The 20,269-nt window shown below is 42.8% G+C and overlaps 1 protein-coding gene across 1 annotated transcript; it reads right to left on the bottom strand.

Annotated features, from left to right (window-relative positions):
* Positions 1 to 6,145: 6,145 nt before the first annotated feature.
* LOC106602480 (sal-like protein 4) lies at positions 6,146 to 15,657 on the bottom strand. Its single transcript, XM_014195154.2, has 6 exons — positions 15,177 to 15,657; positions 14,695 to 14,825; positions 14,425 to 14,598; positions 11,347 to 11,508; positions 7,712 to 7,823; positions 6,146 to 7,386 (listed from the first exon to the last, which is right to left on the bottom strand). Exons 1-6 carry the CDS (start codon positions 15,451 to 15,453, stop codon positions 6,422 to 6,424), a joined length of 1,821 nt encoding a protein of 606 aa, XP_014050629.2. The 5' UTR covers positions 15,454 to 15,657; the 3' UTR covers positions 6,146 to 6,421.
* Between the last annotated feature and the right edge of the window lie 4,612 nt (positions 15,658 to 20,269).

Genomic DNA, 20,269 nt, shown 5'->3' on the forward strand with positions numbered 1-20,269 from the left:
TATTAATTGTACTGCTAAAAAATTGGACATCATTGTGGCTGTGGCAGAAAAGTCTTTGGGCCTGAAAGAATTCACAGCGGATGACCTGCAAGGGGTACTGGCGGCAGAAGATGTACCGCCCTCCAGGGCTCCTGACCCTGTGTAGGGATCAGATTGTGATTTTAACAGAAGTAGTAGAGTGAATTTTGGTTAGTGTTGTTTGTTTTTGGTAGTTAGTATGAATTTGTTCATCTAAAACATATTTCGTTTTCTTGGGCATATTTTACTACATTAGGTGGCGGCAATACACTTTATGAGTGTAATCTGCTCATAAACCTCAAAGAAGAAGAATCGTGAGAGAAATTGAACTAGCTAGTAGCTAATGGGAGCTAGTTATACTGAACAAAAATATGACCGCAACATGCAACAATTTCAAAGATTTTGCTGAGTTACAGTTCATATAAGGAAATCAGTGAATCTAAATAAATAAATTAGGCCTTAAGCTATGGATTTCACATGACTGGGCAGGGGCGCAGCCATGGGTGGGCCTGGGAGGGCATAGGCCCACCCACTTGGAAGCAAGGGTCACCCACTGTGCAGCCAGGCCCAGCCAATCAGGATGATTTTTTTCCCCACAAACAGGCTTTATTACAGACAGAAGTTCTCCTTAGCACCCTGCCCTCCCCCCTCTGACGATCCCGCAGGTGAAGAAGCCGGATGTGGAGGTCCTGGGCTGGCATGGTTACACGTAGTCTGCGGTTGTAAGGCCGGTTGGATGTAATGCCAAAATCTCTAAAACAACGTAGAGAAATTAACATTCAATTCTCTGGAAACAGCTCTGGTGGTTATTCCTGCAGTCAGCATGGCAATTGCACGCTTCCTCAACTTGAGACATCTGTGGCATTGTTGAATGTCAAAACTGCACATTTTAGAGTGGCCTTTTATTGTCCCCAGCTCAAGGTGCACCAGTATAATGATCATGCTGTTTAATTAGCTTCTTGATATGCCACACCTGTCAGGTGGATGGGTTATCTTGACAAAGGATAAAAGGCTCACTTACAGCGATATAAACACATTTGTGCACAAACTTTGAGAGAAATAAGCTTTTGGTGCATATGTAACATTTCTCGGATCTTTTATTTCAGCTCATGAAACATGGGACCAGAACTTTACATGTTGCGTTTATATTTTTGTTCAGTGTAGTTATACCTAACCAGGTAAGCTGACTTTTCTCAAAACAAACCCTGTGGCTAGCTACTTCATGTGCCTTATGCTAGCCTGCACAGACAAATATCACTCCAGAAATGTCAAAATTCTAGACCATTTCTCCCCTCCTGCAGCAGCTTTAGCTCATCTTGAGTAACAGAAAAATGCAGTGAAAACCAGCATGCTGCAAACATTCTAAAATGTTTTGTCACCGGTGCTTGTTTTTAGTCCTTTTAGTTGCTCCTACGGCTCTAATCTGGTGAGCACCTTTGGAGCTCCGCCCAAGCAAGGCATTTGATTGGTTTGATGTGTTGCGAGGCGTCACTGATTTACACCGGGTTCTCACTCCTCTTTAGGCTGATTTCTGCCATGGAACTTCCCCAGGCTTCTCGTTTTAGGGGAGCCCGTTTCGCAACAAGGCTACATTTAAGGTAATGTCACATTAAATGTGGAAAGAAAAATAAATCCAATGCATTACGATGACCACCCTTTCCATGCATACAACATTTTTGCACTTTTGGTGACATGGGGGGGGGCATTCTTATGTCATTGCCAGCAGTAAGATTAATTTGAGCTCGATTTCCAAAAAGACAAGTACTGTAGCTTTCGAATGATATGTCACTTTCTATTTTCTGACTGAAATTGACGAAGTAGGTACCACTTAAGCATCTGAGGACCAAAACAATCTCTGAGTTTAACAGATTAGATGAAGACATGGCTGTCTCATGGTATGGTATGCAAAACTTTGAGCACCTATCTCCTGAACGTTTTGAGATTCCGGTAAAAAAAGTAACTTTCTGACCCTTCTACCATGGGCAAATATGTATGGAAAGTGTCATTCAAATCAAAACAGGTGCAGTTAAAAAGGGATGGAAATCAAACGTAATGACCCTTTTATTACTTGACACTCTTTAATAGTTTGATAATTCAAAGGCATGGTCCCACACTTAAGACAAAATGTATCAAGACCTGGGCCCGTATCCACAAAGAGTCTCAGAGTAGAAGTCCTGATCAAAGATCAGGTCCCCGCATGTCTACATAGTCTTATTCATTATGATCTAAAAAGCAAAACTGATCCTAGATCAGCACTCCTACTCTGAGAGGCTTTGTGGATACGGGCCCTGACCTAATATCATTCAGACAGTAGTTTACAGTGGGCTCACCTCAGTGAGACTGTGTGTGGTCCTGTGCTGCTCCGTTGGTTCTTCTGTGGGTTCAGAAGGTGTAGTCTGGTTGTCCTCCATGACCATGGTCCCTTCATGGTTCCCCAGACCCTCCTCATACCCCTTCTCCTCCTCCTGCAATAGAGACGTAATACAGATTACACACACATACAGTATACTCCTTTAGGTATGTACACACGCACACACAGATAAAACACAATTTCAACATGCAGGGTTTTTTTCCCCACGCAGCCTATGTCCAAACAGTAAAAAAAATATAGAAAAAATAAAAGTGGATGAAAAAACATTTTCAGTGTGAACTTACATGACTAAAACTAGATAAAGATAAATGGACCTATATATTTTAATAAGATCATCATTAAGAACTAACAATCACCTAAATAAAAGCTAGACAGTCAGCGACCGCACCATTGGCGATGCCCCCTGTCACATCCACCACATATGCCCCATTTTGATCCAGAAAAAAACCCTGACATGGAGTGTTTACCCATCCCCATTATGTTTAAGTCCTATACTGTAGTTACAGAATGACTTCATTGTTGTTAAACCCATCATGGTGGACATAAATACGATGTGCGTAAAAAAAACAAGTCAGCTATGATAAGTCAAAAGTCATCATCAGACAAACCTAACTAAACTATTTTGACGTGTACAGTAGGTGTTTGTTAGTGTGTGGGTATGTGTAGCTATATTTAGTAAGTGTATATTGGTTATAAAGTGCTGTCGGTTATATGCAGAATAGGGTGAGATCAGATGTGATGTATACAAAAGAGAGTCAATGAAAATCTTAGAATGAAAGTCAAATTTTTTGTTTATTAAACAAGCAGGTTTTATATTCACCAGATGAAAAGAACACATACACATGTCAACAAAAAATCTGCATGAACATGATAAACTGCATTAGTATACTCATTAAAAGTGTCTTGGGGGAAAAAAACATTAAGTAGTTAAATGGGAGTAATGAAATAAACATTTGTTTACATCATATAGCCTACACAGTACAAACACAATATGCAATAGACTTTTTAGGCTTATATACAGGGCCTTCAGAAAGTATTCATACCCTTTGACTCATTACACATTTTGTGTTACAGCTCGAATTCAAAATGGATAAAAAAAAAAAAACTAAATTCTCTAAATAATATAACCCAGAATGACAAAGTGAAAACATGTATTCACACCCCTGAGCCAATACTTCGTAGAAGCACTTTTAGCAGTGATTACAGCTGAGGGTCTTTCTTGGTAAGTCTCTAAGAGCTTTCCATACCTGGATTGTGCAACATTTGCCCATTATTCTTAAAAGAAAATCTACAAGCTCTGTCAAATTGATTGTTGATCATTGCTAGAGAACCATTTTCAGGTCTTGCCTCAGATTTTCAAGTAGATTTAAGTCAAAACTGTAACTCGGCCACTCAGAAACATTCACTGTCGTCTTGGTAAGCAAATACAGTGTAGATCTGCCTTTGTGATTTAGGTTATTGTCCTGCTGAAAGGTGAATTAATCTCCCAGTGTCTGGTGGAAAGCAGACTGAACCAGGTTTTCCTCTAGGATTTTGCCTGTGCTTAGCTCCAATCCATTTCTTTTTTATCCTGAAAAACTCCCCAGTCCTTAACAATTAAAAGCATACCATGATGCAGCCACCACTATGCTTGAAAATATGGAGAGTGGTACTCTGTAATGTATTGTATTTGCCCCAAACATAACACATAGCATTTATTCAGGACAAAAAGTGAATTGCTTTGCCACATTTCTTGCAGTATTACTTTAGTGCCTTGTTGCAAACAGGATGTGTGTTTGGAATATGTTTATTCTGTACAGGCTTTCTTCTTTTCACTCTGTTAATTAGGTTAGTATTGTGGAGTAACTACAATGTTGTTGTGTCAGTGTTCTCGTATCACAGCCATTATCCTCTGTAACCGTTTTAAAGTCACTATTGGCCTCATGGTTAAATCCCTGAGCGGTTTCCTTCCTCTCCAGCAACTGAGTTAGGAAGGCTGCTTGTATCTTTGTAGTGACTGGGTGTATTGATACACCATCCAAAGTGTAACGAAAGGGATTTTCAATGTCTGATATTTTTATTTTTACCCATCTACCAATAGGTGCCCTTCTTTGCGAGGCATTGAAAAACCTCCCTGGTCTTTGTGGTTTAATCTGTGTTTGAAATTCACTGCTTGACTGAGGGATAATTTTATGTGTGGGGTACAGCGATGAGGTAGTCATTCACAAATCAAATTAAACACTATTATTGCACCAAAGTCCATGCAACTTATTATGTGACTTAAGCACATTTGTAGTCCTGAACTTATTTAGGCTTGCCATAACAAATGAGTTGAATACTTATTGACTCAATACTTTTCAGATTTTCATTTGTAAAACTTTTGAAAAACATAATTCCACTTTGACATTATGGGGTATTGTATAGCCCAGTGACAAAAATATAAATGTAATACAATTTAAATTCAGGCTGTAACACAATATTGTATTATATGTCTTATACAGTTGAAGTCGGAAGTTTACATACACTTAGGTTGGAGTCATTAAAACACATTTTTCAACCACTCCACAAATTTCATGTTAGCAAACTAAAGTTTTGGCAAGTCGGTTAGGACATCTACTTCGTGCATGACACGTAATTCTTCCAACAATTGTTTACAGACAGATTATTTCACTTATAATTCACTGTATCACAATTTCAGTGGGTCAGAAGTTTACATACACCAAGTTGACTGTGCCTTTAAACAGCTTGGAAAATTCCAGAAAAAGATGTCATGGCTTTAGAAGCTTCTGATAGGCTAATTGACATCATTTGAGTCAATTGACATCATTTGAGTCAATTGGAGGTGTACCTGTGGATGTATTTCAAGGCCTACCTTCAAACTCTGTGCCTCTTGTCTTGACATCATGGGAAAATCAAAAGAAATCAGCCAAGACCTCAGAAAAAAATTGTAGACCTCCACAAGTCTGGTTCATCCTTGGGAGAAATTTCCAAACGCCTGAAGGTACCACGTTCATCTGTACAAACAATAGTACGCAAGTATAAACACCATGGGACCACGCAGCAGTCATACCGCTCAGGAATGAGACGCATTCTGTCTCCTAGAGATGAACGTACTTTGGTGCGAAAAGTGCAAATCAATCCCAGAACAACAGCAAAGGACCTTGTGAAGATGCTGGTGGAAACAGGTACAAAAGTATCTATATCCGCAGTAAAACGAATCCTATATCGACATAACCTGAAAGGCGCTCAGCAAGGAAGAAGCCACTGCTCCAAAACCGCCATAAAAAAGCCAGACTATGGTTTGCAACTGCACATGGGGAGAAAAATCGTACTTTTTGGAGAAATGTCCTCTGGTCTGATGAAACAAAATTAGAACTGTTTGGCCATAATGACCATCGTTATGTTTGGAGGAAAAAGGGGGAGGCTTGCAAGCTGAAGAACACCATCCCAACCGTAAAGCACGGGGTGGAAGCATCATGTTGTGGGGGTGTATTGTTGCAGGAGGGTCTGGTGCACTTCACAAAATAGATGGCATCATGACGTAGGAAAACTATGTGAATATATTGAAGCAACATCTCAAGACATCAGTCAGAAAGTTAAAGCTTGGTCACAAATGGGTCTTCCAAATGGACAATGACCCCAAGCATACTTCCAAAGTTGTGGCAAAATGGCTTAAGGACAACAAAATCAAGGTATTGGAGTGGCCATCAGAATATATGAAATAAATAAAAGCTGAAATAAATAATTCTCTCTACTATTATTCTGACATTTCACATTCTTATAATAAATTGGTGATCCTAACTGACCTACGACAGGGAATTTTTACTAGGATTAAATGTCAGGAATTGTGAAAAACTGAGTTTAAATGTATTTGGCTAAGGTGTATGTAAGCTTCCGACTTCAACTGTATATCACACAATGTCTGGGCCTTGCACTTCAATGATTGACCCACAACTGCTGTTTATTTTATGCATCTATGTCATCTTGCTGCGTCTACCTTTAATGCAGGGGTTGATCTTAGCATCAGAAGCTATCGAGTGGAATGGTTACTTCCTATGTTATAGTGGAATGGTTTTTCTGCTGGTGCATCTTGAGGTATCTCCTCTCTGAGAACCTCTTCCCACAGTGAGTACAGTCGAATGGCCTTTCTCCTGTGTGGACCTTCAGGTGCATCTTCAGCTGGTGCTGGCGGGAGAACCTCTTCTCGCACTGGGGGCAGCTGTAGGGTTTCTCCCCTGTGTGGACTCTCTGGTGCCTCTTCAGGCTGGACGATTGTGAAAAACTGGCCTGGCACAGGTGGCAGCCGAATGGTTTCTCCCCCGTGTGCATCCTTTGGTGGATCTCTACCTGTTTGCAGAAACTGAAGGCTTTCCCACAGAATGAACACGGGAAGCGCTTCTCTTTGCCACCGTATCTACTGATAGCATCACTACTACTGTCATTTGTCAATGGGCTTGTGTAGCCATTTAAAGTTGAAGCACTGGCATTGTCTGAGGTCTGGTTTAACATTAGGAGATTGTGAGAAGGACGAAGACCGGGGAGTGTCTGTGTTGTCGCAGGGTCCATGTTCCAGTTGATAGATCCTATAGAAGGCAGGCTGAAGGCAGCACCTGTTAGGGGGTTAACCTGAGGCGCCAAAGGTGTCTCTGAATCACAACTATAGGAGCAGGACGGAGCATCGCTAGCAGAGTTTGTTTCTGTTCTCTCCCGCCTCATATGGATACCTCCCAGTCCCCATGGACCAAATCTATGCCTCGCCCTGGTCTCAGCCAGTCTGTTGTCATGGAGACTAAATTCGGATGTTGTTTTGTGTTCGACTGTCTGTTTCTGGTAGTGGTTAACAGTGTTGTTCCCCAGTCCAGAGTTGAGGACACTGTCCCATCCACTGACCTCCACTATGTCACCTCTGGTCCTGGCCTGCTCAGTGATGTCGTCCCCTGGGCCCATGGCTGCAGCAGTCTGGGTCTGAGAATCCAAAATGGTCGGCCAGTCTCCTCTGTTACCTTCCAGCCAACCACCTGCAGGAAGAGGTTACAAAATAGACTTTACAAACATGGCAGAGTTTTTTTGTTGTCAATTACCTGGTCAAGTTCATACATGATTTTATTTTGTGAATTAAGAAAATATAGAAAAGAAAATAGTCAGGCGCATCACTATTCCCAATGAAGATCTATTACTGTATGTAGGCAGGTAGCCTAGCGGTTAAGAGCATTGGGCCGACTAGTTGAAAAGTCTGTCGATGTGCCCTTGAGCAAGGTACTTAAACCTAATTGCTCCTGTAAGTTGCTCTGGATAAGAGTGTCTACTAAATTACTAAAATGTAAATATGTATTTCTCCCTTACCTTGCTCCCCCATCTTTAGTCCACTCAGCAGGTCAATGCTCTCTGGTCCATCTTCTATTGTCTCCTCTTTGACCAGCAGCAGATCAGGCTTCCCATCCTCCATGTCTACTGACTGTAAGAGATACAGAGTGAGAGGATGTTGGATCAAGAAATATGATATGAGCACCCTGCTATGGAGCCTCTTCTGATTGGGAAATGAGGGATTGCTATGAGTACTATGCAAACATATTGGTTGATTTGATTACTTGACACTCTTTAATGGTGTGATAATTGAAAGGCATGGTCTCACACTTAAAGGGCAACTCCACCACTTTTCAACCTCACTTTCATTATCTCCATCAAAATACCAGTGTCAACATACTTTTAGTATATGTGGATACCTGCTCGTAGAACATCCCTTTCCAAAATCATGGACATTAATATGGAGTTGGTCCCCCCTTTGCTACCATAACAGCCTCCGCTCTTCTGAGAAGGCTTTCCACTAGATGTTGGAACATTGCTGCAGGGACTTGCTTCCATTCAGCCACACGAGCATTAGTGAGGTCGGGCACTGATGTTGGGCGATTAGGCCTGGCTCGCAGTCGGTGTTCCAATTCATCCCAAAGGTGTTAGATGAGGTTGAGGTCAGGCCTCTGTGCAGGCCTGTCAAGGTCTTCAACACCGATCTCGACAAACCATTTCTGTATGGACCTCGCTTTGTGCATGGGGGCATTGTCATGCTGAAACAGGAAAAGGGCCTTCCCCAAACTGTTTTCACAAAGGTGGAAGCACAGTATCGTCTAGAATGTCATTGTATGCTATAGCATTAAGATTTCCCTTCACTGGAACTAAGGGGCCTAGCCCGAACCATGAAAAACAGCCCCAGACCATTATTCTTCATCCATCAAACTTAACAGTTGGCACTATGCAATGGGACAGGTAGAGTTCTCCTGGCGTCCGCCAAACCTAGATTCGTCCGTCGGACTGCCAGATGGTGAAGCGTGATTCATCACTTAAGAGAACGCGTTTCCACTGCTCCAGAGTCTAATGGCGGCGAGCTTTACACCACTCCAGCAGACGCTTGGCATTGCGCATGGTGATCTTAAGTTTGTGTGCAGCTGCTCGACCATGGAAACACATTAGGTATGTGAAAACGGCACATTTCTAAAGTTAAGTAGAAAAAAACAAGGTAAAAATATTCTACCCAATGACATAAAGTGATATTCAAACACTGAGATTTGCAGTGATGTGGGGAGCAAGAAAATACCCTCCCTTGGGCTAGAAACTCGATGCAGGTTTTGAAAATGAATGTTTTTTACTTTTAATCCGTCACAGAGAAGCATTTTTTTAGGACCTTGTCTTTTTAACCACAGTCTGTTTTCACATATGTAGACACTGGTTTGGTGCTGGAAATGATTATAAGATTGAAAAGTGGCAGAACTTACCTTTTAAGATGACTTGAATCAAGACCGGGCCGTATCCACAAAGAGTCTCAGAGTAGGAGTACTGACCTTTGCATATGCAATGCATTCGGAAAGTATTTAAACCCCTTGAATTTTTCCACATTTTGTTACGTCACAGCCTTATTCTAAAATTGTGTGTAAAATTATTTAATCAATCTACACACAATACCCCAATCTTCCAGAAGGACAACCATCTCTGCAGCACTCCACCACTCAGGCCTCTATTGTAGAGTGGCCAGACGGAATCCACTCCTCAGTAAAAAGGCACATGACAGCCTGCTTGGAGTTTGACAAAAGGCACCTACAGTGAAGGACTCTCAGACCATGAGAAAAAATATTTTCTGATCTGATGAAACCAAGATTGAACTCTTTGGCCTGAATGCCAAGCGTCACATCTGGAAGAAACCTGGCACCATCCCTACAGTGAAGCATGGTGGTGGCAGCATCATGCTGTGGGGATGTTTTTCAGAGACTAGTCAGGATCGAGGGAAAGATGAATGGCACAAAGTACAGAGAGATCCTTGATGAAAACCTGCTCCAGAGCGCTCAGGACCTCAGACTGGGGCGAAGGTTCACCTTCCAACAGTAAAACGACCCTAAGGACACAGCCAAGACAACGCAGGAGTGGTTTCGGGACAAGTCTCTGAATATCCTTAAATGGCCCAGCCAGAGCCCGGACTTTAACCCGATCTAACATCTCTGGGGAGACCTGAAAACAGATATGCAGTGACAGTCCCAATCCAACCTGACAAAGCTTGAGAGGATCTGCAGAGAAGAATGGGAGAAACTCCCCAAATACAGGTGTGCCAAGCTTGTAGCGTCATACCCAAAGGTGCTTCAACAAAGTACTGAGTAAAGGGTCTGAATACTTATGTAAATGTGCCATTTCAGCTCAGAATTTTTAATACATTTGCAAAAATTTCGAAAAGACTAATTTGCATGGTCATTATGGGGTATTGTGTGCAGATTGATGAGGGGAAAAAAACAATTTCATCAATTTTAGAACAAGGCTGTAACGTAACAAAACGTGGAAAAAGTCAAGGGTTCTGAATACTTTCCGAATGCACTGTAGACTGGTATGTGCCTTTCCAAATCATGTACAATCAACTGAATTTACCACAGGTGGATGTCATTGAAGTTGTAGAAACGTCTCAAGGATGATCAATGGAAACACGATGCACCTGAGCTCAATTTTGAGTCTCATAGCAAAGGGTCTGAATACTAATGTAAATACGTATTATAATTTTTTTGCTTTTTAAATTTGCTAATATTTAAAAAACCTGTTTTCAATTTGTCATTATGGGGTATTATGTGCCGATTGATGAGGAAAACAATATTGTATCAATTTTAGCTACGTAGGGCAGCAGAGTGGGCAGCTGAGTGGGCAGCAGCTATGTTAAAAAAATCCAGCACATGCACAGAAATCTCTATATCAATAGGCAAGTTGGGTTCCAGAAAATCGGGAACAGTATATATTTGTTGTTGTTGTAATTTTCTCCCCTTTTGCTCCCCAATTTTGTCATATCCAATTGGAAGTTACGATCTTGCCTCATCGCTGCAACTCCCCAACAGGCTCGGGAGAGGCGAAGGTCGAGTCATGCTTCCTCCGAAACATGACCCGCCAAGCCGCGCTGCTTCTTAACACCTGCTTGCGTAACCCGGAAGCCAGCCGCACCAATGTGTCAGAGGAAACTGACAACTGAAGTCAGTTGGCCCGCCACAACATTTTTTTTACATTTTAGTCATTTAGCAGACGCTCTTATCCAGAGCGACTTACAGTAGTGAATGCATACATTTCATACAATTTCATACATTTTTTTTTTTTTTTCTGTGCTGGCCCCCCGTGGGAATCGAACCCACAACCCTGGTGTTGCAAACACCATGCTCTAACAACTGAGCTACAGGGAAGGAGTCACTAGAGCGCGATGAGCCAAGTAAAGCCACCCGGCCAAACCCAGACGACACTGGGCCAATTGTGTGCTGCCCTATGGGACTCCTGGTCACGGCCGGATGTGACACAGCCTGGGATCAAACCCCAGGCTGTCGTGATGCCTCAACACTGCGATGCAGTGCCTTAGACCGCTGTGCCACTCGGGAGGCTTTTAAATGTAATATTGGTGCACAGTTTCAACTTAAAAATATGTTTTAAAAGGCACTCATTTCGTGGAACAACCCAGTTCACATTGGGCTCACCTCAGTGAGACTGTGTGTGGTCTTGTGCTGCTCAGCTGGTTCCTCTGTGGGTTCAGGAGGTGTAGTCTGGTTGTCCTCCATGACCATGGTCCCCTCAGGGTTCCCCAGACCCTCTTCACACCCCTCCTCCTTCACCAGCAGCAACTCTGGACCCTCCTCCTCCTGGAAGAGAGAGGTGATACAGATTACACTCCTTAAGGTACACGCACACACAGACAATAAACACGCTTTCAGCATGGATTGTTTACCCATCCCTAATACGTTTGAGTTCTATAATGTAGCTACAGAATGACTTCATTGTTGTTAAACCCATCATAGCGGACATACATTTTATGTTGTGGATAAATATAAGTCAACTATGCTAAGTCAAAAGTTATCAGACAAACTTGACTAAACTATTTTGATGCGTACAGTAGGTGTTTGTTAGTGTGTGTGGGTATGTGTTGGTATTAGGGCTGTCAAACGATGACAATAATCAAGTTAATGGCATTAGTTAATCGCGATTAATCTGCTCAAATTTGGCCCCAAAGAAAGAGTTTTCCATTTAAAAAGTAGTGCATTGAGGTACAGGCGTACTATGCTTTGATTGTAAGGAACGGAAACACAAAATGATCTACGTCAAAACCTTTTAATAGCATTTCCACCATGAACAACACACGTCACTAACAGCTACAGCTATTACTGCTCCCAATGTTTGAGTAGGCCTACTCCCTCTTATGAATGTTCTTGAAGTGTAACACTTGTACATAGTACAGACACTCCCTCTCTTACACACACAGTTTTAAGTACTGTTAAAGCTTCAGGCATTCTAGGAAAAAACAACTGTCGCTGTACTGTTCAGATAACTTTACACACATAGTCCTACACACTCTCCCTCCCACACCGGCTCTCTCACACTATTGACTGTGATTACTACTTTGTGGGAAAGAGAAAGAAATAAAGACATTTCACTATACTAGTGCACATGACAATAAAACCGTGAAACTTGAAACACACATCCTCTCTCTCTCTCACACACACACACACACACACACACTCTTGCGTATGCAGCCTACCTTTGAAGCATCTCTGAGGAGCCAATTCCTTTTCAGTTCTTCCTGTGCCATCCAAATTTGTGCATAGCCTAGTCAGTGGTCAAGTTATCAGGTCGCTAGGTAACATAACTAGCTTGCTAAACAATGGTGTTTGTTATCAAACCAAAAAACAGCAGCTTGTGAGTAGTTTAAAACAGCCTGTGACATGCGCACCAATCTGTAGCAGAACCAAAAAAAACATAGCTCCTGTAATATTGGGTATAACTTTCACATGATTTGGGCTAGAAGCACACGGTCTTCAGCTATGCAAAGGTGCAAGCATTAACTGTAGCGGTGTTCCCTGTTGTGTTCTGCACTTAAAATCGCCGGTGCGGAAACACATGCGCTTAAACCATGCGGTGAAGCTATGGAAACGCAATTAACGGCATCCGAAAAATGTACAGCGATAAACATGTCACGCGTTAAATGATGGGCCTAGTAGGTATATTTAGTAAGTGTATATTGGTTATGAAGCACTGTTGAGATCATATATAATGTATATTAAAGAGAATCTCAATGAAAGTCTTAGAATGAAAAGTCCCATTTGGAGTTTATTAAACATAAACACGTTTTACATAAACCATATGAAAACCACACATACACATGACCCAACATTAACTTCTTCAAATGCATTTATTTTCTCACTAAAAATGTCTTGGGAAAAAAATTCAGTAGGTGAACACAAGTAATCCAGGCATTTGTAAACATATACCCTACAGAGTACAAACATAATATGTAACACACTTTAGGCTTATAACACACAATGTCTGGATGCAATATTCTACCCAGAAATATTCAACACTGAAATCTGTTACTTGTTATTCAAAATGTTTCTGTGGATCTTTTCTGCTGACAACAATGACAATGTATACATTTGTCTTTAATGCAGGGTTTGATCTAAATGTAAGAAGCTACCGCGTGAAATGGTTTATTTCTGTTATAGACTGGAATGATTTTTCTGCTGGTGTATTCTGAGGTAGCTCCTCTCCGAGAACCTCTTCCCGCAGTGCGTACAGGCAAACAGCGCTTCTCCCGTGTGGACCTTCAGGTGCATCTTCAGCTGGTGCTGGCGGGAGAATCTCTTCTCACACTGGGGGCAGCTGTAGGGTTTCTCCCCTGTGTGGACCCTCTGGTGCCTCTTCAGGTCACCAGCCTCAGCGAAGCGCATGTGACACTGGGTACAGCTGAAGGGTTTTACCCCTGTGTGGACCCTCTGGTGCCTCTTCAGGTTGCCAGCCTGGGCGAAGCGCATATGACACCGTGTACAGCTGAAGGGTTTTACCCCTGTGTGGACCCTCTGGTGGATCTCCACATTATGTGGGCAGCTGAAGGCTTTGTTACAGAACATGCAGAGGAACCGTTTCTCTTTAATATTGCCTGATGTAGCATCCCCTCTCTGAGCCTGGGCTCTAGTCCTGTCGTTTGAGTTCAATACCTGATCAAAAAAGACGCGGCCGTGTGAATCAGAAGGCCCCATCGACGTGGACACTGGGTCGCGATCTCTGAACGCATGTGAAGGGGAGTGGGTCGCAACATTTAGATTTGTCTCAAAGCTTTCCCTGTAATCTAAAAAGTCACTGGTGTTGCCCTGCGAGTGTCCTTCTCTTAAGTGAGTCTCATCTGCACTCCATGTCTGAGGAGAGTCGCGCTCAACTTTCACAATCATCTCATCTACGACTAGACCTGCCCCTTTCTTATCTAGGAACCCTTCAGAGTATACACTACTGCTGTACTGGTTCCAGTCCCCTCTCATTGGATTAGTCTGTGTATCTAAGCCCACAGGCCCGTCACCAGGTATCATCTGTGTCTCTGTAGCGTATGAACAGGTCGGATCATTGTCAGACGGTAATGCATCACCTGAGTCCCGATTGGATAAAACTGTCCTCAGGTTACCGTAAAGTAAATACTCTGAGCGGGGAGCAGGAGGACAGCCCAGTCGCCCCAGCCCCGTTAAAGTCTCGGTGTCTGTCTCTGACTTGAGAACGGCGTTCTGGGTTCCACTGACCTCCGTGATGCTGCATCGGGTCCTAGGCTGCACTGGGGCGATGGTGGGGTCCTCCATAGCTACAGGGGGCACTCCAGCCAATCCAGTCTGGATATCTGTGCTGTGTCGTGGGTCCTCCTCTCCTTCAGACCTCTCCAGCTTAACTCCAGGACCTGCAGCCTCTGCATCTGCAGACTGACACAAGAAGAGAGGAGGTTATTGAATAACAATGTCATAGGGAAGTCTCACATTTGATGTACTGTAATTTTGATGTAACACTATTAAACTAACCTCTGTCATGATAACGTGCTGGGTTGAGGTTCCACTCCCCTCATTAACAGTGATTGGTTGGTCATCTCTCCATGTATGGTGTCCCATAGGCTTTACAAAGCTTCTGTAGCCTCCAGTGCGATGTCCTTCACCTGAGAGAGTGATTGGGTGGAAAGAGGTGGTTAGGTAATGTCAATGCTCAACTGTATATTGTACACTAAGGTAACATTTATCATAACTTCTTGAAATACTATTTATTGATTGATGTATTATGTTCCATGCATCACATTGTTTTCATTGAGTAAATAGGAAAAGCAGTAAATCAATAATCTGGTTAGAATATGATATTGTGTCTTTGCGCTAATATAGCTAAGTACTCAGGGGAATTATTGCATACTATCCAAAAACTGACCAAGACAAAATTCTGGGTAACACATCTGAACACATGTCCAGAGGGGAACGGGGCGACAGGCCGCGCATCCTCTGCCTTCTGCAAAATGTACCTCTTGCCATTCCTCTGTATCGGTCGAGGATCTTGACACTACTGGGACGAATGGCGAGGACGCGCTCTGGCATTGTCCTCTCAGCGCGCTCCCGTGCCACCTTCAGTTCCAGTAGTTTTCTCCGCAATGCCCTGTTTTCTTTCTGGCTTTGAGTTATTTCCAAACGAAACACTGCATAGTCGTCGTCTACGAGTTTACAGATTTCTGCAACGGCTGCATTCGCTAGCACCTCCATTATAGAGGCTATTTGAGTGTGAAACACCATACAGTTAGCCATTGTTAGCAGCTAGCGTTACCTAGATAACATCTATCAACTAAATCGTCTCCAACACGAATTATACACTATATAGGGTGATTATGTGATGCGGTGCAGTTACATTAGTCATATTTTGAAATCCAGGGTGTTACACGTCTAAATAACAACAATAAAAACGCTAACGTAGAAATTGTTCATGGTCACTGTGGTTCACTTCCGGTTACTTCTTCTTTACTGCGGTTGGCATCCAATATTTATGGTGCATTACCGCCACCAACTGTACGGGGATGAAAAAAGGAAACTCCATACTGTGAGAGTGGGAGATCAGTTTTGTTATCTCTCACTTCTTCAGTTCTTCAAACGTCCATAACTCCCTCCCCAGGCTCTGGGGCCTGAGAGGGTATCACTGCTCTTGACAGCACCTCAGGGAACTCCTTCGCTGAGAAATCTTTTAGTCCCAGGAACCACTCTGCCGCATCCACAATAATGCCCATCTTCCTGGACTTTCCCTCCACATTAGCTGTGCCATTGATCACCATTGCCATAAAAACCACAAAGTTCACCTTCTTTACATACAGCATATCTGGATCCTGCTGGTGGGAGGCCAACTCTGCAACCTGCAGAGGCCTACCTGACAACATCGGACCTCCTACTATTTCTACCCTTCTTACCGCATAAGAGACAGACTGAATTCCCTGATTTTGGCCACCTCCATCTCTTTCATCCTATTTGGGCATTCCAAGGATGTCGCCTCATGTTCCCTACCACAGTTACAATACTTTATTCCTTTGCATTTCTCTTCTGCTATACAGTCTCCATCAAAGTGGTTTCCCCCACATGTCCCACATCTCGGCTCCTTCCGTCTGCAGACACTTTCTACATGTCCAAACATTTTACAACTGTTACATTGCAAAGGCCTGGATATAAAGGCTCTGACAGGATAATACAGATATCCAAATTCTGTGAAATCCTTGATTCTGTGAAATTCCTGGATAGCTGTCTTACTCTTTTGTATGAAGATCTTGGAAGTGTACTGTAACCTCATAACATTTCAAATCAAATTTTATTGGTCACATACACATGGTCAGCAGATGTTATTGAGAGTGCAGCAAAATGTTTGTGCTTTAAGTTCCGACAGTGCAGCAATATCTAACATGTAGTCTAACAATTCCACAACAACTACCTAATACCCACAAATCTTAGTAAGGAATGGAATAAGAGTATATACATATAAATATATAGATGAGCAATGACAGAGCGACATAGGCAAGATGCAATACATTTACATTTACGTAATTTAGCAGACGCTCTTATCCAGAGCGACTTGGAAATTGGTGCATTCACCTTATGATATCCAGTGGAACAACCACTTTACAATAGTACATCTATATCTTGTTTTTTATTTTATTTTTATTTTGGGGGGGTGGGTTAGAAGGATTACTTTATCCTATCCCAGGTATTCCTTAAAGAGGTGGGGTTTCAGGTGTCTCCGGAAGGTGGTGATTGACTCCGCTGTCCTGGCGTCGTGAGGGAGCTTGTTCCACCATTGGGGTGCCAGAGCAGCGAACAGTTTTGACTGGGCTGAGCGGGAACTGTGCTTCCGCAGAGGTAGGGGGGCCAGCAGGCCAGAGGTGGATGAACGTAGTGCCCTTGTTTGGGTGTAGGGACTGATCAGAGCCTGAAGTTACGGAGGTGCCGTTCTCCTCACAGCTCCGTAGGCAAGCACCATGGTCTTGTAGCAGATGCGAGCTTCAACTGGAAACCAGTGGAGTGTGCGGAGGAGCGGGGTGACGTGAGAGAACTTGGGAAGGTTGAACACCAGACGGGCTGCGGCATTCTGGATGAGTTGTAGGGGTTTAATGGCACAGGCAGAGAGCCCAGCCAACAGCGAGTTGCAGTAATCCAGACAGGAGATGACAAGTGCCTGGATTAGGACCTGTGCCGCTTCCTGTGTAAGGCAGGGTCGTACTCTGCGAATGTTGTAGAGCATGAACCTACAGGATCGGGTCACCGCCTTGATGTTAGCGGAGAATGACATGGTGTTGTCCAGGGTCACGCCAAGGCTCTTAGCACTCTGGGAGGAGGACACAATGGAGTTGTCAACCGTGATGGCGAGATCATGGAACGGGCAGTCCTTCCCCGGGAGGAAGAGCAGCTCCATCTTGCCGAGGTTCTGCCAGACATGCAGAAATGCGATTCGCCACCTGGTTATCAGAAGGGGGAAAGGAGAAGATGAATTGTGTGTCGTCTGCGTAGCAATGATAGGAGAGACCATGTGAGGATATGACAGAGCCAAGTGACTTGGTGTATGACATGTAGATGTTTTATTGTTGCTTTAAAGTTATGGTCTCATTGGGCCTATCTAGACTCTCATTCCTGTAACTGCACATAAAGCTGCAGGAAAATCCTGTTTAAATGTATATCAAACCATTTTGAAATTTTGACCCTGATGTCACACATTGGCTCCTTTATTTATAGAAAGACCCATATGTTCACTTTTATCATACTTAAACACACTTATTAAAACACAATTTTGTACGCTTTATTAATAATTTAGTATATTCATTCCAAATACACTTGGAGCTGTTTATGCAAAAAAGTATATTTAGGAAAGAAATAAAAAATCACTAAATATATTTAAGTATACTTTTAAAAGTATGTGCATTTAAAAAATATATATTATCCAGCATCCTTTTCTGCAGCTGAAGTTTTGATTTATAATAAGTTCCTCATATTTATGCTATTCAAATATTTTCATGTTCATTTTCTAAATTAATAATTTATCACCGTAATGTGAAAAACTAGTGTGAAATCCCACTGGTGCACAGTTATCAAAACGTTACATGAAAATTGTCACTCCAGCCACAACTGCTTTGTAAATATCCTCTTGTAACATTGGCTGAGAAGATTCCTTGGTCAATAAAGGTAACCTTTACATGGCTAATAACAATAGCTAATGTGGTTAGCTTTTACTCTATTTGTAAAAGTATACTTGAAACACATAAATATACTTTATTTGTAAAGAAAATACAGAAATTCCATTTCATTGTTCATGCTAGTGTACTAATAATACAATGACATTGATTGGTCAACTAAATCAAACTTACATTTACACTGAATTTGAATTTTAGTATACTTCTATTTTGAGAAATATACAATGTACATAAGGAATATTCAAAATATATTTGTTTTACTATTTATCTAATAAACTAAGAATATACACTACCGTTCAAAAGTTTGGGGTCACTTCAAATCAAATCAAATCAAATTTATTTTTATATAGCCCTTCGTACATCAGCTGATATTCTCAAAGTGCTGTACAGAAACCCAGCCTAAAACCCCAAACAGCAAGCAAAGCATGTGAAAGAAGCACGGTGGCTAGGAAAAACTCCCTAGGAAAAACTCCCTAGAAAGGCCAAAAACCTAGGAAGAAACCTAGAGAGGAACCAGGCTATGAGGGGTGGCCAGTCCTCTTCTGGCTGTGCAGGGTGGATATTAAAACAGAACATTGTTAAAATGTTAAAATGTTCATAAATGACCAGCATGGTCAAATAATAATAATCATAGTAGTTGTCGAGGGTGCAACAAGCACGTCCGGTGAACAGGTCAGGGTTCCATAGCCGCAGGCAGAACAGTTGAAACTGGAGCAGCAGCACGGCCAGGTGGACTGGGGACAGCAAGGAGTCATCATACCAGGTAGTCCTGAGGCATGGTCCTAGGGCTCAGGTCCTCCGAGAGAAAGACAGAAAGAGAGAAAGAGAGAATTAGAGAGAGCATATTTAAATACACACAGGACACCGGATAAGACAAGAGAAATACTCCAGATGTAACAGACTGACCCTAGCCCCCCGACACATAAACTACTGCAGCATAAATACTGGAGGCTGAGACAGGAGGGATCAGAAGACACTGTGGCCCCATCCGATGATACCCCGGACAGGGCCAAACAGGCAGGATATAACCCCACCCACTTTGCCAAAGCACAGCCCCCACACCACTAGAGGGATGTCTCCAACCACCAACTTACCGTCCTAAGACAAGGCCGAGTATAGCCCACAACGATCTCCGCCATGGCACAACCCAAGGGGGGGCGCCAACCCAGACAGGAAGACCACGTCAGTGACTCAACCCACTCAAGTGACGCACCCCTCCCATGGACGGCATGGAAGAACACCAGTAGGCCAGTGACTCAGCCTCTGTAAAAGGGTTAGAGGCAGAGAATCCCAGTGGAAAGAGGGGAACCGGCAAGGCAGAGACAGCAAGGGCGGTTCGTTGCTCCAGCCTTTCCGTTCACCTTCACACTCCTGGGCCAGACTATACTTAATCATAGGACCTACTGAAGAGATAAGTCTTCAGTAAAGACTTAAAGGTTGAGACTGAGTCTGCGTCTCTCACATTGGTAGGCAGACCATTCCATAAAAATGGAGCTCTATAGGAGAAAGCCCTACCTCCAGCCGTTTGCTTAGAAATTCTAGGGACAATTAGGAGGCCTGCGTCTTGTGACCGTAGCGTACGTGTAGGTATGTACGGCAGGACCAAATCGGAAAGATAGGTAGGAGCAAGCCCATGTAATGCTTTGTAGGTTAGCAGTAAAACCTTGAAATCAGCCCTTGCCTTAACAGGAAGCCAGTGTAGGGAGGCTAACACTGGAGTAATATGATCACATTTTTTGGTTCTAGTCAGGATTCTAGCAGCCGTATTTAGCACTAACTGAAGTTTATTTAGTGCTTTATCCGGGTAGCCGGAAAGTAGAGCATTGCAGTAGTCCAGCCTAGAAGTAACAAAAGCATGGATTAATTTTTCTGCGTCATTTTTGGACAGAAAATTTCTGATTTTT

The sequence above is a fragment of the Salmo salar genome, chromosome ssa04 (genome assembly GCF_905237065.1).
Source record: "Salmo salar chromosome ssa04, Ssal_v3.1, whole genome shotgun sequence".
Lineage (NCBI taxonomy): Eukaryota > Metazoa > Chordata > Actinopteri > Salmoniformes > Salmonidae > Salmo > Salmo salar.